Source organism: Protomyctophum parallelum (genome assembly GCF_964188405.1).
Source record: "Protomyctophum parallelum genome assembly, chromosome: 11".
NCBI lineage: Eukaryota > Metazoa > Chordata > Actinopteri > Myctophiformes > Myctophidae > Protomyctophum > Protomyctophum parallelum.
Genome location: NC_139707.1, coordinates 13,589,842 through 13,611,271, shown reverse-complemented (window position 1 = coordinate 13,611,271; position 21,430 = coordinate 13,589,842). Strand labels below are relative to the sequence as shown.

Sequence of the window (21,430 nt, the reverse complement as noted above, 5' to 3'; positions counted from 1 at the left end):
TGACTATTATTATTGAATGATGAATGATTGATTCATTATTATTTTTAGATTTGACAGAGTACATTACCACTGACTGTCGTATATGTCATGTGTCCACAGCGTGCGTATAAAAAGGACTATGAAAAGATGAAGACCAAGTTCCAAACCCCACTGGACATGATGTCGGTCACCCTGGCCAAGAAGTCGCAGGCTATCGCCAGCATGTCTGGCTACAAGAACATCCCCAACCGCTACCTCATGCCCCACGACAGTGTAGCGCTGGTCACGGCCAAGAATGCCAACCAAATCCAGAGTGACGTAAGACACATATTTTCTGGTTTGGGTGGGGGGGAGCCATTTATGAAACTGGTAAATGTTGGGAAATTGTGGAGCCAAATGATCCATTGTTACACGAAACTCTGAAAGTAGTATAAAAGAGTATAGTGTTCAAATTAATGCTCAGGATTTTACTATAGTATGAAGAACAAACATTTTTGTTTTCTTATCTTATATGTGCCATTTTGATCTTTTCTTTGTGCTAGAATGATTACAAGTATGACTACAACGTGAACACCAAGGGAACTCCATGGGTCCCCTATGGCTCCGTCGCAGTGGAAACAGTCAAGAAGGCCGGTGAAATCTTTAGTGAAGTACGTAATGTACACATACAGCATCCCTTCTCTTCCTCCCCTTGAGGATGCACGAAAGCAATATATCATTATTTGATATGCAATGGAATAATTATCTCATCAACTTCCCTGTATTCCCCCGCAGAGAAAATACAGACAACATCCAGACACTGTCCCCTTCACGGCCATCGATGACCATCCAACCATGCTGCAGGCCAAAGTCAACCAGCTTATGAGGAGTGACGTAAGTCTGCAAAGTTGGCACATTGGTATAGGCTGCCATTCATGGAGAAATGCAGAATCTACAAGTTCACAACACATCCGCTCTTTAGGCTTTTTTGTGTGTGAAAATGGTTAAGTCTGTCTGTGGGTATTTTAAATATAGAGCTTGTTGTGACTAAATAATAACTACATTGGATCCTTAGAACAAAGGGAATCTACCAACGCGCCTCAAGCCTGGAACGGCTGATCCGGTGCATCACAGGAACAAGGACAACAGATGCAGAAGGAGGAGAGGACACTGGAGCATACAAGAAAACGACTAACGTTTCGACTAACGTTTAAGCCTTTTGTTAGTTGCTAATATACAAGAAAACAACCTTTCGACCTTGCAGTCTTTATCAGAGTCAGAGTCATGACTCTGATGAAGACCACAAGGTCAAAAGTTAGTTGTATTCTTGTATACTAGCACCTAATAAAAGGCTTAAATGTCCGTGCTGCTCCAGTGTCCTCTCCTCCTTCTGCAACTACATTGGATCCATTGGAACACATTCATTTCCATTTTTGAGGGGTGCTAGACCCTCCAATACAAGCCTTTTGAAGATTCCATCATATGGCAGCCAAGTCTATGGGATTTGTAATGTTTGTTTACAGCACCTATAATGTAAATATTTTCCAGCCAAGTCTATGGACTTTAATGTTTGTTTAGGGCAGTAATGGATGACGTTAGACGTCATCATATGGCCAATACAAATAAATCTTGTGCCCCTCACTTCACACAAGTGTGATTCATTTCTTTCTTAATGTTGCTCTGATCTGTAACATGTTTGATTTAACATTTTCTGTCCTCTGCCCCATAGCTGTTCTACAAGAGAGGCCTTGAGGAGATCCACCAGAAGTACTCTCTGCCTCCTGACGCCCCTGAGTTCCTCCTAGCCAAGAGCAATGCATACAACATGAGCAATGTGGGTTAGGAGAACTTAGGACACAGTACAATATGTTCATAAGGCATATTTGTTAGAAAATGACTTAAGTCTCCTCACAAGTTGTGAGATGCATGTCACATTATTTTTGCCTCATGCATCAGAAGGGTTTGGACAGAGGCTTGATAATTCCAATTCTTTATTTCAGAGCTGCTATACGATGGCCTGGGAGGCGACAATTGCTAAAGGTTATGACCTGAGGCCTGATGCTATTCCCATTGTTGCTGCAAAGGCTGTCAGACATGCAGTCAGTAATGTAAGTATTTGTTGTCAGACTAGACCCACCTATCTAAAACTGAAGAAAAACTTGGTCTTAATTTCACAAGCATAATTAATTGAATTTAAGAGTATGAATGAATGTTGTTTTCTTTGACAGGTGCAATACAAAAAAGCATACGAAAAGGCAAGGGGACACCACGTTGGCTTCCGTAGCATCCAGGACGACCCCTTGCTGGTTCTAAGCATGCATGTGGCTAAGTTGCAGAGTAAGAAGAACTACGAGAAGGACTACCACAAGTCCAAGCTGAAGTTTCACAGCCCCGTAGACATGATGAGTTTGACTCTGGCCAAGCATCAATCATCTGTACAGACCAATGTTGGCTACAAGAAGATCATCAACCAATACACTCTTCTACCAGACGCTATGAGCCTGGAACTCGCTCGTACCATGAACTTCAACGCCAGCAATGTAAGTTTGAATATTAGCACCATATTAATACCATAGGTTATTATGTGTTTGCAAGCTAAGACTAAACTTACCAGGTGCATTGCTACTGTACCATATATTTCTCAGTTGGTATTCGATTGAATAAATTGGGGGCAAGAACCCCCTCTTAATTTCCCTTTGACCCTAACCATTACATTACAAAGGAAGACAAGACAAGAAAGTGAATTGTGTATTTACATTTAGCCTATAAAGAAAATACAAGAAAAGTTAATTGTGTATTTACATTTATAAAGAAATGAAGCAAACATTTTTATGCATGTAACGGCATGGACAAATAATGGTCAAAGTTTTTTTTACACTGTTAACAATACACTCTTATTTGAGAGTGTCATGGTGTCTTGTCTGCTATAAAGAGCAGCACATACAAAGAGAACAGAACCGCCAGTCACAAACAAACACATGGTTTGCCTCACTGGAATACCAGTTTTTCTCCTTTTTTTTGTGCACTTTCCAGGGTTTTCGCCTACATCACAATAATGATACGATCGACAGAATCAACAATTCATTACTGGTGCTAGTGTAGGTACTCTAACTCGACTCTATTTTTAATTCTTTGCTTACAGAACAACTACAAGATGGACTATGAGACCTGTGTGAAGGGAACCAGTTGGGTCCCCATTGGCTCCGTGGACGTGGAGAAAGTCAAGGCGGCAGGCAAAGCAATGGATGAGAGGAAATACAGGCAGCACCCTTCCAACTTCAAGTTCACCAGTGACACTGGATCCATGAGCATGGAGCTGGCCAAGGCCAATGCCAAGATCACGGATGGGGTGAGTGGCAGTGGCCATAATATCTCATTATCTCGTTCTATGGCTATGTTTATAGAGCGTCGCAGTCCCACCCCCTTTCATGACGACGAGAGACCCAGAAAATATTATTATTATTATTAGTATTTATTTAAAGACATTTACGCCGCGGACAAAGCCAACTCGAGTTGTGACAAATCATGACAATAAACACAATGTTTTGGGCTGATCAAATAATTAGAAAGAAGAAAAAAAAGGCGGGATACAACACTGATTTGTTGCATAATTATGCAGTTTGGAATGGCATGAGTTAAGTCTGAAAAAATGATTTATTTAATTAAAATGTCATTACTGCGTGGTTTGAAATGAGTTTCAAATCTGATTTCTAAAGATGTCTCAGTCTGTACACTCGGACACTGAAGCCTGAATTAACCTTCGTCCTATAGTGATGTTGCTTGCGGACAAATAAGCCGATCTACAACCTTACAACGCGTCGCTGTGTGACTTGTTGTGAGCTTGTATATCCGAGTATAAAAATATAGATTAAAATAATAATAATAATAATGTTTGTTATTTTTTCCCCTCTCTCTTTTTCTTTATAGGTTGCCTATAAAGCCTCTAGTCAGAAGTTAATGCGCACATTCCATCTACCAGCCGATGCCCCTGAGTTCATTCTGGCTAAAGCCAATGCCCAGACCATGAGCAAGGTCAGAACACAACATACTTGTGGTTAGTGCAAATAAATGTATATTGTAAGTTAATCTTAACCGTGGACTTATTTTCTCCATCAGAGTCACTACAATCACCAGTGGGAGCAAGATATCGCCAAGGGATACGACATGAAGCCTGATGCTATATCTGTTGTGCATGCCAAGCATGGCAGACACATTATCAGCGATGTAAGCACCATATCAACAGCATTTGCGGTTGCATTGCTATGAATGTATTCAGAACTATACTATTTTCTTTTCTTTATTTCTTTTTCTTTATTCTTATTTTTTGCGTGTGGTCGTTTTATTCTCCTCTTTTCCATTCAGATACAATACAAGAAAGCATATGAGAAGGGGAGGGGCCACCATATTGGTGCCCGCTGCCTAGCGGATGACCCTCTGATGATGCTAGCTCTGAACTCAGCCAAGATCCAGAGTAATGCCCTGTACACGAAGGACTACCACAAGTCCAAGCTGAAGTATCAATCCCCCGTGGACATGATGAGTTTGGTTCAGGCCAAGCAAGCCTCTGCTGTATCGACGAACATTGGCTACAAAAACATCCCTCACAATTATTTCCTTCTCCCCGATAACCTGAACTTGGAACGGTGTCGCAACATGATGGACATTCAGAGTGATGTACGTTTTCAGACTTCATTTGATTGTGCCTGTCCTGTGCAAAACAATGGTCCCTTTCCACAGAATTGTCATTACAATGTAAAGGCAGTTGCAGTTAATTAAATTAATGAGTCTAATTTAATTAGATGCAACTGTATCTACACTGTTATGCTGATACATGTGGGGAAATTGCCTATTGCAGTTTACGTAGGATAACAAATAATGGACATTGATCATGTTTTATCTGTCTGCACATCCACAGAATGTCTACAAGGCAGATTACAACAGTTTTTGTAGAGGTGCAGGATGGGTCCCTCTTGGTTCCATTGATGTTGAAAAGGCTAAGGCTGCCAATGCAGCTCTGGATGAAACGAGCTACCGCCAACACCCCAGTACCTTCAAGTTCAGCAGTAAGACCGACAATATGAGCATTGCCTTGGCCATGGTCAACTCTAAGCAGCAGAACATAGTAAGCTCTTGTTCTTTTTCATCTAATGCCTCTTGGTATTTTATTTGAGGTGATTGTTCCAAGATTTCACAAACCCCCTCCAAAAATATATAGTTTATGTTCTTTTTTCCCCCCTCGCTTCTTCTTTCTAGTCTGCCTATAAAGCCGCTGGTGAGAAGTTCATGCGCACATACCATCTACCAGCCGATGCCCCTGAGTTCATTCTGGCTAAAGCCAATGCCCAGGCCATGAGCAAGGTCAGAACACAACATACTTGTGGTTAGTGCAAATAAATGTATATTGTAAGATAATCTTAACCTTGGACTTATTTTCTCCATCAGAGTCACTACATTCACCAGTGGGAGCAAGATATCGCCAAGGGATACGACATGAAGCCTGATGCTATATCTGTCGTGCATGCCAAGCAAGGCAGACACATTATCAGCGATGTAAGCACCATATCAACAGCATTTGCGGTTGCATTGCTATGAATGTATTCAGAACTATACTATTTTCTTTTCTTTGTTTCTTTTTCTTTATTCTTATTTTTTGCGTGTGGTCGTTTTATTCTCCTCTTTTCCATTCAGATACAATACAAGAAAGCATATGAGAAGGGGAGGGGCCACCATATTGGTGCCCGCTGCCTAGCGGATGACCCTCTGATGATGCTAGCTCTGAACTCAGCCAAGATCCAGAGTAATGCCCTGTACACGAAGGACTACCACAAGTCCAAGCTGAAGTATCAATCCCCCGTGGACATGATGAGTTTGGTTCAGGCCAAGCAAGCCTCTGCTGTATCGACGAACATTGGCTACAAAAACATCCCTCACAATTATTTCCTTCTCCCCGATAACCTGAACTTGGCACGGTGTCGCACCATGAACATCCAATCCAGCGATGTAAGTGACATTAATGTTATCTAAATATCTCAGACCATGAAAAGATAAATATCAATTGATCAAACTGATTTTTAAAACACTGCAAGACTAAACGTCATTCATCTGAGTATACATTACAAGCCTAGATACTAACTAGCCAATCAATAATGTCTACAAGTACAAACCTATACAAATTAAGCCAATCAATACAATTATGTAACTTAACCTTCTTGCCTGTCTTTCCAGTCGGAATACAAGTCTGAATGGAACAACTATGTTAGAGGAGTTGGATGGGTACCCATTGGTTCAATTGGAGTTGAGACTGCTAAGATTGGTGGTGATATTCAAAGTGAAAAGAAGTACCGAACTCATCCATCCACCTTTAAGTTCAGCAAGCTGATGGATTCCATGGACTTGGCTCTTGCTACCGAAAACAACAAGATCATGAACAAGGTGAAGCATGCTCATACTACAACAATACTGTATAACATATTTGAAGTGAAAAATCTACCACACTCTTCTACAGGAGTGCTTGTATTTGATATGTTGTATGCCTTTAAATATCTATGTGTCATTACAGCAAGCATACACAAAGAAATGGGACCAAGACAAGCTGACGATCCATGTAATGCCAGATTCTCCTGAAATTGTCTTGGCCAAGTTCAATGCCCAGAATATGAGCGACGTAAGACAAATACAATTTCCATGGTCAAATTGTGATGGTAGTACATCAATATAATAAAATAACTGCAGAAGGGGTCTCGATGCGTTGCGTCGGGGCCGCTTCTTGGGGCGGTGGCCCTGCCGCCTGGAGGGGTGGCGGTTGCCGCCTTTGAGTGGAGCATGCATGGGTCTGCTCTTGTTGTAATGATTTGGTGCCTATGATAACTATTGTCTGCCTTTTTAATATATGTATTTATGTACTGTATGGATGTATTCCCTGATTGGGAGTCTATCAAAATTCTAAAACCACTTGTCATTATGGTTCATTGTCCTTGTCATGTCTTTGTATATTCAATCTTTTTATTTATAATTGTGTTGTGCCTGAGCTGTTTTTCTTTTGTTTTGTTTTGTTTATTATGTTCTTGTTGTGTAATGTCTGTTTGTCTTTAAAAACCAATAAATATACTTTATAAAAAAATAAAAAAATAACTGCAGAATGTTATAGTAGTCCTTGTTATTTAATGTATGTAAAGATCTAATCTCTGTTCTGCTTCATTCACAGAAACTTTACAAAGCCAGTGTCTTGGAGATGGCCAATAAGGGCCATAACATGAAAGCAGACGCCATCCCTATATTAGCTGCCAGGGCTAGCACCACTATTGCCAGCAATGTAAGTTGGGATGCCCCTTGCTATACCAAATCACCTATTACATTACAAGTACAAGCTGGCCTTTGAGAAGGGGTCACCATGTGGGCTTCCGCAGTATTGAGGACGACCCCTTGCTGGTTCACTACATGCATTAATACTATACTCTCTTTCACAGTACAAGTACCTTGCAGGTTACCGCAAACAAGTTGGCCATCACATTGGTGCCCGCTGCATAGAGGATGACCCTCTGATGATGCTAGCTCTGAACTCAGCCAAGATCCAGAGTAATGCCCTGTACACGAAGGACTACCACAAGTCCAAGCTGAAGTATCAATCCCCCGTGGACATGATGAGTTTGGTTCAGGCCAAGCAAGCCTCTGCTGTATCGACGTACATTGGCTACAAAAACATCCCTCACAATTATTTCCTTCTCCCCGATAACCTGAACTTGGAACGGTGTCGCAACATGATGGACATTCAGAGTGATGTACGTTTTCAGACTTCATTTGATTGTGCCTGTCCTGTGGTGGATTAAGTACTTTTACTTAAGTAAAAGTATCAATACCTCTATGTAGAAATAGTCTGTTACAAGAAAAATGCCCGTATTCAAGTATTTGCATCAAAATATACTTTGTACTCAGAGTACTCCTTTTACACCTTTTTAACTGAGGTATAAAATAGAACTTATGTTATGTTGTTAATAGCCTAGTTTCGTTATAATAATTGAAATCTGTAAACTTGACTAGTAACTCAAATAGTAGTGGAGTAATACAAAGTATATTTGCCTCTGAGAGTGGAGTAGAAGTATAAAGTATTGAAGAATGGAAATACTCAAATACAGTAAAAGTACCTCAAAATTATAATTAAAGGACCACTTCATCACTTTTCAATTTCAACCTATCTTCATATAATTGGTCCTCACTAATGTTCATGATAAAATACCACATTTTTGGGTTTTACTCGGTCTGTGTCTCATAGGAGGGCTGTGGGCAGTTCAGAAACCTGTCCACCAGTGACTACAGACTACAGACTACAGAAAATAATTGTGATATTTTATCATGATCATTAGTGATGACCAATTATATGAAGATAGGTTGAAAAGTGGTGAAGTGGTCCTTTAAGTACTTCAGTAGGCTAAATGTACTTAGTTCCCTCCCACCACTGCTTTTATGAATGATTTTCTTTGTGAAATAGACTATAAAAGTAAATATAATCTATTTTGAATGAGAAACATCTCAAGGACACTTGGGGGGCCCCGAACCCCATATTGCAAACCACTGTCATACAACACATTTAAATAATGATATTCACATTAATTGTAAAGTACAGTAACATGTTTTATGTCTTCCTTCAGAACCAGTACAAAGGTGAATACAACAGCTACATAAAAGGCATAGGATGGGTTCCTATTGGTTCTGTGGGTGTTGAAACAGTGAAATATGCTGGCAAGGTCTTGGATGAGAAACATTATCGCCAGCACCCCAGTAACTTCAAGTTCACCAAGGACATGCATTCCATGGACCTGGAACTGGCAACAGCTAACAACAAGAATATGAATAAGGTGATGGTTGTTACTCACTGACCGTTTGTACAAGACTACATAGTGTTCATGGGACATCAAAACACTAACATGCACATGTGTCTTTCCAGCAAGCATACCTGAAAGCCTGGGAGGCAGTCAAGGGCGTGAACCACGTGATGCCTGATGCCATGGATATTGTTCTGGCCAAAGCTAATAAGGCAATTTACAGTGAGGTACAGGACTTGACTAGTGCATTTACATTTATTTGCCAACAGCAAACAATTATGTATCATTATGTGGAATGACCGTTCATGAACAGAATCACTGTGGTACATTCTTTGACCAATTCACATTATTATGTAGTACCTGACATTTCTATTGACCACCAACTCATGCTCTCCTTCAAATAAATATTTTATCCCTCTTTAGAAAGCATACAAGTTGGACAATGAGCTGTCCAAGAAGAAAGGACACCATGTACGTGCTGATGCCATTGCAATCCAAAATGCCAAGGCTGGAAGGAACATTATCAGTGATGTAAGTTCTTGTACATAAAGACTTTTACAGAAAGAGTGTGTTACTACGCATTACCATGAATTTCATTTTAATAAAATTCCTCCTTGTTTTTTTAGTACAAGTACCTTGCAGGATACCGTAAGCAGAGGGGCCACCATATTGGTGCCCGCTGCATAGAGGATGACCCTCTGATGATGCTAGCTCTGAACTCAGCCAAGATCCAGAGTGATGCCCTGTACAAGAAGGACTTCCACAAGTCCAAGACCAAGTTCCACCTTCCAGTGGATATGATGCAGTTTGAACTGGCCAAGAAGAACCAGATTCAGGTCAACCACGCCAAGTATGTCACTCGCCTGCACAACTGGACCTGCCTGCCAGATGCCACTGACGTTGTCCAGGCCAGACATGCATATGATCTGCAGAGTGATGTACGTATCAGACCAGATCAAAATGTTTGATTATCGTGAGAATGATGCCATCCATTTTTGCATTCCAACTTTTCAGGAATATATTAAATCCTGCAGTTTCTATTAGCTTGGATTTCCCATCGATGATGTCATTGGTGGACGGGTTTCTGGTCTGCCCACAGCCCTCTATGAGACACAGACTGAGTAGAAAATAATTGTGCTATTTTATCATGATTATTAGTGAGGACCAATTATATGAAGATCGGTTGAAAAGTGGTGAAGTGGTCCTTTAAGTACTTCAGTAGGCTAAATGTATTTAGTTCCCTCCCACCACTGCTTTTATGAATGATTTTCTTTGTGAAATAGACTATAAAAGTAAAGGTAATCTATTTTGAAGTTATTAGTTCACTCACATACTGTAAATGTTATATTTTCCATGAAGTTGCTTGCATGTTGTGTGTAGACTACATGACTTAAATAAAATAGTGATTCTCAAACTTTGATATGCATTAGGCCACCATTCACCATTTGATAGAATTGTTTTAATCTCTTTGACACCAATCTACCACTGTTTGTTAGTAGAATTGAACAGAACCACAGGCCCAACTGGTTCCATTTGTAGCCTTCACTGAGTTACACATCTGTAAAGGTCCTTTTTGTTCGTGAATGTCCACTTGGTTCATAACTATCAATAATTTAGTTGAGGACCCCATGGAACCACCTCAAGGACCTCTGGGGGGCCCCGAACCCCACGTTGCAAACCACTGTCTTACAACACATTTAAATAATGATATTGACATTAATTGTAAAGTACAGTAACATGTTTTATGTCTTCCTTCAGAACCAGTACAAGAGTGAATACAACAGCTTCATGAAGGGCATAGGATGGGTTCCTATTGGTTCTGTGGACGTTGAAAAAGTGAAATCTGCTGGCAAGGCCTTGGATGAGAGACATTATCGCCAGCACCCCAGTAACTTCAAGTTCACCAAGGACATGCATTCCATGGACCTGGAACTGGCGACGGCTAACAACAAGAATATGAATAAGGTGATGGTTGTTACTCACTGACCGTTTGTACAAGACTACATAGTGTTCATGGGACATCAAAACACTAACATGCACATGTGTCTTTCCAGCAAGCATACCTGAAAGCCTGGGAGGCGGTCAAGGGCGTGAACCACGTGATGCCTGATGCCATGGATATTGTTCTGGCCAAAGCTAATAAGGCAATTTACAGTGAGGTACAGGACTTGACTAGTGCATTTACATTTATTTGCCAACAGCAAACAATTATGTATCATTATGTGGAATGACCGTTCATGAACAGAATCACTGTTGTACATTCTTTGACCAATTCACATTATTATGTAGTACCTGACATTTCTATTGACCACCAACTCATGCTCTCCTTTAAATAAATATTTTATCCCTCTTTAGAAAGCATACAAGTTGGACAATGAGCTGTCCAAGAAGAAAGGACACCATGTACGTGCTGATGCCATTGCAATCCAAAATGCCAAGGCTGGAAGGAACATTATCAGTGATGTAAGTTCTTGTACATAAAGACTTTTACAGAAAGAGTGTGTTACTACACATTACCATGACTTTCATTTTAATAAAATTCCTCCTTGTTTTTTTAGTACAAGTACCTTGCAGGATACCGTAAGCAGAGGGGCCACCATATTGGTGCCCGTTGCATCCAGGATGACCCTCTGATGATGCTGGCTCTGAACTCAGCCAAGATCCAGAGTGATGCCCTGTACAAGAAGGACTTCCACAAGTCCAAGACCAAGTTCAACCTTCCAGTGGATATGATGCAGTTTGAACTGGCCAAGAAGAACCAGATTCAGGTCAACCACGCCAAGTATGTCACTCGCCTGCACAACTGGACCTGCCTGCCAGATTCCACTGACGTTCTCCATGCCAGACATGCATATGATCTGATGAGTGACGTACGTATAAACCAGATAAAAATGTTGAATGTTTGTAAAAAAGTTGTAATTTCCGGGTAGAATGTCTATGAATGTTTTCACAATATAAAAGTGTCCAAAACATTAGCTATCTAGTTTGTCAACCTGTGGATATTTATAGCAAAAATATAATAGTCAATAACAATATCATATAAGGGTTATCTAGCCGGAAGTATATATTTTTTGGTAGTGATGTCATGATGATGATCTGATGAGTGATCAGACCAGATCAAAACGTTTGAATGTTATTATGTTATAACTTTTTAACTGTACTTGTTGATTTTTCAAACACAACATGGGAATATTTGTTTTTATGTGTTCAGTATCTGTGAAACAATTATTATATTTTTTGTTCGATCCAGGCTGTTTACAAGGCTGACCTGAAGGAACTGCGGGGCATTGGATGGGTTCCTATTGGTTCACTGGATGTGGAGAAGGCAAAGATTGCTGAACGAATCCTGAGTGAAAGCAAATATCGTCAGCATCCCAGCAACTTCAAGTTCACCAGCAAAACTGATGCCATGCCCATGGAATTAGCCAAGGCCAATGCTCTGATTGCAGACAAGGTAACACCCTGTCAACAATAAACATCAATCCCATGACCAGAAATGTACCCCTATTTACATCAAATGAAAAATATATTTGAAGTAGAAAAAAAGGCTAAATTATTGGCTGGTATTGAATGAACATTAAAAGCTTGATTGGGGTCAGACTGCTGGCGTAGAGGTCTGGGCACCTAGGCTACAATGCAGCCTGACAGCGTGCTGCAGGTTCGAGTCGTGATCCCGACGGTCTTTGCTGCATGTCACTCCCCTTCTCTCTCCCCATTTCCTGTCGGCCTACTGTCCTATCTATAATAAAAGCATAAAAGCCCCAAAATAAATCTTAAAAAAAAAAAGAAAAGCTTGATTTGATCTTTTTGGTTATATAATTACATGATTATTCAATGACCTTTCATTGCAGAAAGCATATAATGCTGCCTGGGAGAAGGACAAGACTAAACTCCACATCATGCCTGATTCTATGGATATCGTTCTGGCCAAAGCAAATAAGGCCAATTACAGTTTGGTAAGTCTTCAATCCAAAATACGTGTTTGTAAATACTCAATTTTGTATTGTAAATTATTGTAATTTAATTGTAATTTTCTTCTGCAGATACAAAATGTTTTAAAATTCTAATGTATGATTGAAATGGATATACTATATTGTTTAGATCTTAATGTCTTCATGTTGAATCCACTAAGATGTTGTCATTTATTTCTCATACAGAAACAGTACACACAAGCAAATGAAGAAGCCAAGAAGAAGGGCTACAATCTACGTAGTGATGCCGTTGCCATCATTACAGCCAAGGCTGGAAGGAACATTATCAGTGATGTAAGTTCTTGTACATAAAGACCTTTACAGAAAGAGTGTGTTACTACACATTACCATGACTTTCATTTAAAAAAAAATCCTCCTTGTTTTTTTAGTACAAGTACCTTGCAGGATACCGTAAGCAGAGGGGCCACCATATTGGTGCCCGTTGCATCCAGGATGACCCTCTGATGATGCTAGCTCTGAACTCAGCCAAGATCCAGAGTGATGCCCTGTACAAGAAGGACTTCCACAAGTCCAAGACCAAGTTCAACCTTCCAGTGGATATGATGCAGTTTGAACTGGCCAAGAAGAACCAGATTCAGGTCAACCATGCCAAGTATGTCACTCGCCTGCACAACTGGACCTGCCTGCCAGATTCCACTGACGTTCTCCATGCCAGACATGCATATGATCTGATGAGTGACGTACGTATAAACCAGATACAAATGTTGAATGTTTGTAAAAAAGTTGTAATTTCCGGGTAGAATGTCTATGAATGTTTTCACAATATAAAAGTGTCCAAAACATTAGCTATCTAGTTTGTCAACCTGTGGATATTTATAGCAAAAATATAATAGTCAATAACAATATCATATAAGGGTTATCTAGCCGGAAGTATATATTTTTTGGTAGTGATGTCATGATGATTCTGTCTATTTTGTTGTTATGTGTTCAGTATCTGTGAAACAATTAAAATGTTTGACCCCCCTCCCAGGCTGTTTACAAGGCTGAATTGAAGGACCTGCAAGGTATTGGATGGGTTCCTATTGGTTCACTTGATGTGGAGAAGGCAAAGATTGCTGAACGAATCCTGAGTGAAAGAAAATATCGTCAACATCCCAGCAAATTCAAGTTCACCAGCAAAACTGATGCCATGCCCATGGAATTAGCTAAGGCCAATGCTCAGATTGCCAACAAGGTATTGACTCAATATCAGATGAAGTTGTATAACATCAAATTATTATGCAGATAAAACAATGACATTCCTCTCTCTTAAAGCAGCATATTTACTGTATTTAAAATATAAACAATAATAATAATTCCCATGTTGTCTGTATATATCTTAACAGCAAGCATATCTTCAAGCCTGGGAGAAAGACAAGACCAAACTTCATGTCATGCCTGATGCCATGGATATTGTTTTGGCCAAAGCAAATAAGTCCAACTACAGTGTTGTAAGTAATAATACAATACCAAGATGTGGGGAATGGGGATGATAAAATGTACATATAATTTGGAGAATTGTGGTACTAAATTGTATGGGATGTTCTTGTTTTTTTCACAGAAAGCCTACAAACAAGCAAATGAAGATGCCAAAAAGAAGGGCTACAATCTACGTAGTGATGCCGTGGCCATCGTTAACGCCAAGGCTGGAAGGAACATTATCAGTGATGTAAGTTTCAGATTGATTTTCAGTAAACCTATTTATTTATGTATTTGTTTGTTTATTTATTACAATTACTTCTACTACTAGAAAATAAATGCCATTTGGCACGGTCCTTCCTGAAAATCCTCCCGCCATTGCCCCCCCCCCAACACACCTTCCAACCACAAGTACCCATATACTGTATCATTGAGTGATTATTTTTGTCTGAGTTATGTTAAAGGTCCATTTTAAATTGTAGATTGATTTTAGAAATCTAGACTTAAATAGGTCCTGGAGAATAAGATGTAAAATGGGAAAATGGTCTGTTCATGTACAGTAATTATGCCCTAAACTGTGAATCGATAGACATGTATTGATGCCGGTATCGTCTTTCTTTTAAATAAAAATGTGTGTGTTACTGTAAGTAAGTTGGCTATCACATAAAGTATTATTATTTATTTTAATTTATTTGTAAGAATTTGTATGCACGTTATCCTGAATGAGTTATTGTACATAAAGACTTTTACAGAAAGAGTGTGTTACTACACATTACCATGACTTTCATTTTAATAAAATTCCTCCTTGTTTTTTTAGTACAAGTACCTTGCAGGATACCGTAAGCAGAGGGGCCACCATATTGGTGCCCGTTGCATCCAGGATGACCCTCTGATGATGCTGGCTCTGAACTCAGCCAAGATCCAGAGTGATGCCCTGTACAAGAAGGACTTCCACAAGTCCAAGACCAAGTTCAACCTTCCAGTGGATATGATGCAGTTTGAACTGGCCAAGAAGAACCAGATTCAGGTCAACCACGCCAAGTATGTCACTCGCCTGCACAACTGGACCTGCCTGCCAGATTCCACTGATGTTCTCCATGCCAGACATGCATATGATCTGATGAGTGATGTAAGTATAAACCAGATCAGAATGTTTGAATGTTTGTAAATAAACCGGCAATTCTGGGTAGAATGTCTATTCATGTTTTCACAATATAAAAGTGTCCAAAACATTAGCTGCCTAGTTAGTTTGTCAACCTGTTGATATTTTTTGCAGAATTATAAGAGTCAATAACAATATCAGGGTTATCTACGTGGACTGTGGTGATGTCATGATTCTGTATATTATATTGTTGCCATGTGTTCAGTATCTGTGAAACAATTAAAATGTTTGACCCCCCCCCACCCCACCCCATCCAACAGGCTGTTTACAAGGCTGAATTGAAGGACCTGCAAGGTATTGGATGGGTTCCTATTGGTTCACTTGATGTGGAGAAGGCAAAGATTGCTGAACGAATCCTGAGTGAAAGAAAATATCGTCAGCATCCCAGCAAATTCAAGTTCACCAGCAAAACTGATGCCATGCCCATGGAATTAGCTAAGGCCAATGCTCAGATTGCCAACAAGGTATTGACTCAATATAAAATGAAGTTGTATAATGTCAAATTATTATGCTGATAAGACAATGACATTCCTTTCTCTTAAAGCAGCACATTTACTGTATTTTCAATATAAACATTTCCCATGTTGTCTGTATATATCTTACCAGCAAGCATATCTTCAAGCCTGGGAGAAAGACAAGACCAAACTTCATGTCATGCCTGATGCCATGGATATCGTTTTGGCCAAAGCAAATAAGTCCAACTACAGTGTTGTAAGTAATAATACAATACCAAGATGTGGGGAATGGCCCTGGGGATGATAAAAGTGACATATAATTTGGTGAATTGTCCACGTGGTACTAAATTGTATGGGATGTTCTTGTTTTTTTCACAGAAAGCCTACAAACAAGCAAATGAAGATTCCAAAAAGAAGGGCTACGATCTACGTAGTGATGCCGTGGCCATCGTTAACGCCAAGGCTGGAAGGAACATTATCAGTGATGTAAGTTTCAGCTTGATTTTCAGTAAACGTAAATATTTGTTTGTTTTGTTTATTTAATTATTATCATTTCTACTACTGTACTACTAGAAAGAAATCACACCCGTGTGAAGTGAGGGGCGCTCTTATCATCATACTATAACGATCTGGAACCCTGACGCTCGCCCCAACAAACAGCTAGAGTACATCATCCATTCATTGTCAATGGGAATACAATTTTTGTGTAGGACAAAAATATCCAATTTGCTCGTCTACAACTCTACATATGACGTAAATTCTCCATTCATTGTCAATGGGAATTAAACTTTGTGTGGGACAAAAATAGCCGATTTGCTCGTCCACATATGATGTAAATTCTCAATGAATTGTCAATGGGAATTTAATGTTTGTGTAAGATGAAAATCTACACTATAGGTGAATAAATAGTTCTGGAGAAAAGATCAATTAATGAATTAAATCCAAATGTCCATGACAAATTAACTACCTATACACTTATGTTTGGCCATCTTTGACTAAATTATTCAGGTATGTTTGGTAACGTTTTTGAGGGGCGCTATAGCCCCTCCTATGCCCAGTTTCCCGGGTTTGTGTGAACACAAACATTGGCTTGTGATTGGCTGATCACCCCATAGCGATGATTTGATTGGCTGAGCAAAGTTCATATTGAAGCTGAAAGTGAGGGCAGAAAAGTGAAGACGGAAAAGTGAGGACGCAAATTGTGATTGGCCAGAATGAGATGATGTATGATGATAAGAGCGCCCCTCACTTAGTTCACATGGGTGTGATTTTAATAATCTAAACTGGGGAAATGGTCGGTTATGTACAGTAACATATGGCCCAAACTGTGAATCGATGAAGACATATTGATGTCGGTATCGTCTATCTTTTAAATACAATTTTGTGTGTTACTGTAAGTAAATTGGCTATCGCATAATGTTTTTTTTTTTTTTTTTAAGAATTTGTATGCACGTTATCCTGAATGTTCCCTCCTTTTGTTTTGCAGTACAAGTACCATGCAGGATACCGTAAGCAGAGGGGCCACCATATTGGTGCCCGTTGCGTCCAGGATGATCCTCTGTGCATGCTGGCTCTGAACTCAGCCAAGATCCAGAGTGATGCCCTGTACAAGAAGGACTTCCACAAGTCCAAGACCAAGTTCAACCTTCCAGTGGATATGATGCAGTTTGAACTGGCCAAGAAGAACCAGATTCAGGTCAACCACGCCAAGTATGTCACTCGCCTGCACAACTGGACCTGCCTGCCAGATTCCACTGACGTTCTCCATGCCAGACATGCATATGATCTGATGAGTGATGTACGTATAAACCAGATCAAAAATGTCTATTTATGTTTTCACAATGTAAAATAAAGTGTCCAAAATATTAGCTGCCTAGTTTGTCAACCTGTGGCAAATTTATAATAGTCAATATCAATATCAGGGTTATCTACCCAGCTTATTATTGTTTTAGGTTGTGGTGATGTCAGTCTATTTAGTTAAATTGAAATTTAACTAAAATGTAAATGTTTGACACCCCACCCCACCCAACAGGCTGTTTACAAGGCTGAACTGAAGGACCTGCAAGGTATTGGATGGGTTCCTATTGGTTCACTTGATGTGGAAAAGGCAAAGATTGGTGGTCGAATCCTGAGTGAAAGACTTTATCGTCAGCATCCAAGCAACTTCAAGTTCACCAGCAAAACTGATGCCATGCCCATGGAATTAGCTAAGGCCAATGCTCAGATTGCCAACAAGGTATTGACTCAATATAAAATGAAGTAGTATAATGTCAAATGATTATGCTGATAAGACAATGAAATGCCTCTCTCTTAAAGCAGCATATTTACTGTATTTTCAATATAAACATTTCCCATGTTGTCTATATATCTTAACAGCAAGCATATCTTCAAGCCTGGGAGAAAGACAAGACCAAACTTCATGTCATGCCTGATGCCATGGATATCGTTTTGGCCAAAGCAAATAAGTCCAACTACAGTGTTGTAAGTAATTATACCAAGATATGGTGATGTTAAAATGTACATAGGCCTACATATCTGGAGCATATCCATGTGGTACTAAAGTGTATGGGATGTTCTTGTTTTTTCACAGAAAGCCTACAAACAAGCAAATGAAGATTCCAAAAAGAAGGGCTACGATCTACGTGTTGATGCCGTTGCCATCATTGCAGCCAAGCAAGGAAGGAACATTATCAGTGATGTAAGTTCTTGTACATAAGCACTTTTACAGAAAGAGTGTGTTACTACACATTACCATGACTTTTATTTTAATCAAATTCCTCCTTGTTTTTTTAGTACAAGTACCTTGCAGGATACCGTAAGCAGAGGGGCCACCATATTGGTGCCCGTTGCATCCAGGATGACCCTCTGATGATGCTGGCTCTGAACTCAGCCAAGATCCAGAGTGAGGCCCTGTACAAGAAGGACTTCCACAAGTCCAAGACCAAGTTCAACCTTCCAGTGGATATGATGCAGTTTGAACTGGCCAAGAAGAACCAGATTCAGGTCAACCACGCCAAGTATGTCACTCGCCTGCACAACTGGACCTGCCTGCCAGATTCCACTGATGTTGTCAATGCCAGGAAGGCCTATGATCTGCAGAGTGATGTGAGTACCTTAGACATATTAAACATGCTATTTCATGTAATTTAATTGTGGCTCTGCTCTGGTGAACTTTCATGCTGATTAATTTGCTCCTATCTATACAGGCTATATACAAGGCAGACCTGCAGGACACTAAAGGAGTTGGATGGGTACCCATTGGTTCACTTGATGTGCTGAAGGCCAAGCATGCAGCAAAGATCCTCACTGACCGAGGCTACAGGGTGAAACTAGACACACAGAAATACACCTCGGACATGGAAGGAATGCCTATGTTGTTGGCAAAAGCAAATGCTGCGATCATAGACAAGGTATGCAATGAGATATCTTCATTTTGAGTAAGAATGAAATCGATACAGAATTACAAACCCTCCAGATTACAAATACATTAATCAAACTATTTTGCTTTTCTATTACTTGATTTAAATGGTCATCACTAAATGGGTTGATTGCTGATATAAACATCTAATGATCGAAGCTCATGTCAATTGTCCCACAGGTGCCTAGCCCCACATTAGCCTTCTGCCATTAGCTAGCTAGTAGCCTAGTACGGTTGTTACTTTTCATTAGAAATGTTTAACTATAATTTTAAACTGGTCAAGTGTGAAATACTCAAACTCTAATGACCTGTTCAATATAAACATTGAAGTTCAGCAGGCTATAAGTGAAGGGTTCCTGTTAGACTAAGGCTAATCTAATGGCTCTGTGCACAAGATACTTAATTTCCCATCAATGCTTGAGTGCAGGCATCACCCATTCAATGTATTGTTGGTTGCCTTGTAGACGGAGCCTGACATCCAAGCATCATTCAGGAGATAACAATATTTAGACCACACCCCCAAGTCTCAAGCAATTCTAAAGCCTAATTTTGTGTCACTTGCCAAAAAGCCCTGGTTTTCAGGTATAGTAGTATAGCAAGCGACACAGAGTATAAATTAAGCTTAACACCCATTCAAACCTCTTGAAACATGTTAGCACAGTAGCATACAACAAAATCTCCATGAGATTCTTATTTTCAGAATGCTAAAATCTTGGTGGATGATACAGATGGTTCTCAAGAATGATACTAAATAAGAAACAAACTGTTTATCATAACTTGAATGCTTGATAACAGGACACGATTATATGGTTTTGTAGAAACATGTTTACCTTGAGTTCTAACTTTTGTATTCTCTCATTACAGAAAAGCTATGTGGCAGCATGGGAGGCTGACAAGGTTAAAAATCACGTGTCACCTGACATGCCTGAAATGGTGCTCTCTAAGGCTAATGCTGCCAACATAAGCAAGGTGTGTATCAGTCTCACAGGAGATGCATTGTACAATGTGTACTACAGTATATCGTTTTCAGACTGAAATTGGTTGCTGTGACTTTACTTTTGTCATTTCACTTTCAGAAATTGTACAGACAAGCAGTTGAGGACATATTCAGAAAGGGTTATGACATCAAGGCAGATGCAGTGGCTATTAAGGCGGCCAAGCACGGGAGAGAAATTATCAGTGATGTAAGTGACACCTGATCTAATAATTTCTTTCATATTATAATTATATTATGTATTCATATTTATTCTGACAATTTCACGTTCTCTTCACACAGTACAAGTACAAGGCAGGTTACCGTAAGCAGAAAGGCCACCACATTGGTGCGCGCTGTGTTCAGGATGATCCTCTGTGCATGCTGGCTATTAACTCAGCCAAGATTGCCAGTGACGCCCTGTACAAGAAGGACTTCAACAAGTCCAAGACCAAGTTCAACCTTCCAGTGGATATGCTGACAATTGAGCTGGCCAAGAAATGTCAGATCCAAGCGAACGACGCGCTCTACAGAACTAAGCTGCACAACTGGACCTGCCTGCCAGACTCCAATGACGTGGTCCAGGCCAGGAAGGTCTACGACCTGCAGAGTGATGTAAGCGGCACTGGAACTCTTGACTGGTGCAATTACAGTTGATGAATGTCGTTACTAATGATGTGCTGAATTTGTTGCATAATATTTGATTCACAAATGACAGATGTTGGTGATCTCCTTTTAGGCTGTATACAGAGCTGACATGGAATGGATTCGTGGATGCGGCTGGAATCCTCAGGACAGCGTAGATGTCGTCAAAGCGAAACAAGGCCAGACCATACTCAACGACAGATTATACCGTCAGCACCCTAGCAACTTCAAGTTCAAAGTTCAGACAACTGACATGCCATATGCCCTTGCTACAGAAAATGCCAAGACTATGGACAAGGTACCAATACCATATCTCATATTTTTGCTTCATCTTTATTTGCATAATCATTTAAGTTAAAATATGTGTATAAATTCAATGCATCTTAATCACTTTCTTTTATAGACAAAACATTTGTTCTAAAGAAGTTCATATTCTATAAAATAAGGTTATTTAAATGTTCTTGATCGTCCATTTACAGAAAGCATACGTTGCAGCTTGGGAGAAGGATAAGATCAAGCTCAATATCCCTGTTGATACTCCAGAGATTGTCCTGTCCCAGCAGAACAAACTGAACACCAGTCTGGTAATAAATCACATGATTTGCACCCA

At 39.9% G+C, this 21,430-nt stretch overlaps 1 protein-coding gene across 8 annotated transcripts in view; it reads left to right on the top strand.

Annotated features, from left to right (window-relative positions):
* Positions 1–21,430, top strand: part of neb (nebulin) — a 75,051-nt gene that overhangs the window by 16,593 nt on the left and 37,028 nt on the right. For all 8 annotated transcript variants that reach the window (XM_083776902.1, XM_083776907.1, XM_083776906.1 and 5 more), the window contains 48 exons: positions 100–297; positions 522–629; positions 754–852; positions 1,688–1,792; positions 1,959–2,066; positions 2,187–2,498; positions 3,101–3,307; positions 3,886–3,990; positions 4,075–4,182; positions 4,321–4,632; positions 4,874–5,080; positions 5,212–5,316; positions 5,401–5,508; positions 5,647–5,958; positions 6,184–6,390; positions 6,518–6,622; positions 7,163–7,270; positions 7,425–7,736; positions 8,604–8,810; positions 8,900–9,004; positions 9,201–9,308; positions 9,404–9,715; positions 10,536–10,742; positions 10,832–10,936; positions 11,133–11,240; positions 11,336–11,647; positions 12,028–12,231; positions 12,629–12,733; positions 12,935–13,042; positions 13,138–13,449; positions 13,740–13,943; positions 14,095–14,199; positions 14,310–14,417; positions 14,985–15,296; positions 15,590–15,793; positions 15,936–16,040; positions 16,163–16,270; positions 17,271–17,582; positions 17,817–18,020; positions 18,161–18,265; positions 18,375–18,482; positions 18,578–18,889; positions 18,991–19,194; positions 20,067–20,171; positions 20,279–20,386; positions 20,479–20,790; positions 20,915–21,118; positions 21,300–21,404. In XM_083776902.1, the coding sequence (XP_083633028.1) occupies positions 100–297; positions 522–629; positions 754–852; positions 1,688–1,792; positions 1,959–2,066; positions 2,187–2,498; positions 3,101–3,307; positions 3,886–3,990; positions 4,075–4,182; positions 4,321–4,632; positions 4,874–5,080; positions 5,212–5,316; positions 5,401–5,508; positions 5,647–5,958; positions 6,184–6,390; positions 6,518–6,622; positions 7,163–7,270; positions 7,425–7,736; positions 8,604–8,810; positions 8,900–9,004; positions 9,201–9,308; positions 9,404–9,715; positions 10,536–10,742; positions 10,832–10,936; positions 11,133–11,240; positions 11,336–11,647; positions 12,028–12,231; positions 12,629–12,733; positions 12,935–13,042; positions 13,138–13,449; positions 13,740–13,943; positions 14,095–14,199; positions 14,310–14,417; positions 14,985–15,296; positions 15,590–15,793; positions 15,936–16,040; positions 16,163–16,270; positions 17,271–17,582; positions 17,817–18,020; positions 18,161–18,265; positions 18,375–18,482; positions 18,578–18,889; positions 18,991–19,194; positions 20,067–20,171; positions 20,279–20,386; positions 20,479–20,790; positions 20,915–21,118; positions 21,300–21,404 (8,544 nt within the window). The remainder of the gene's footprint in view (positions 1–99; positions 298–521; positions 630–753; positions 853–1,687; positions 1,793–1,958; positions 2,067–2,186; positions 2,499–3,100; positions 3,308–3,885; positions 3,991–4,074; positions 4,183–4,320; positions 4,633–4,873; positions 5,081–5,211; positions 5,317–5,400; positions 5,509–5,646; positions 5,959–6,183; positions 6,391–6,517; positions 6,623–7,162; positions 7,271–7,424; positions 7,737–8,603; positions 8,811–8,899; positions 9,005–9,200; positions 9,309–9,403; positions 9,716–10,535; positions 10,743–10,831; positions 10,937–11,132; positions 11,241–11,335; positions 11,648–12,027; positions 12,232–12,628; positions 12,734–12,934; positions 13,043–13,137; positions 13,450–13,739; positions 13,944–14,094; positions 14,200–14,309; positions 14,418–14,984; positions 15,297–15,589; positions 15,794–15,935; positions 16,041–16,162; positions 16,271–17,270; positions 17,583–17,816; positions 18,021–18,160; positions 18,266–18,374; positions 18,483–18,577; positions 18,890–18,990; positions 19,195–20,066; positions 20,172–20,278; positions 20,387–20,478; positions 20,791–20,914; positions 21,119–21,299; positions 21,405–21,430) is intronic.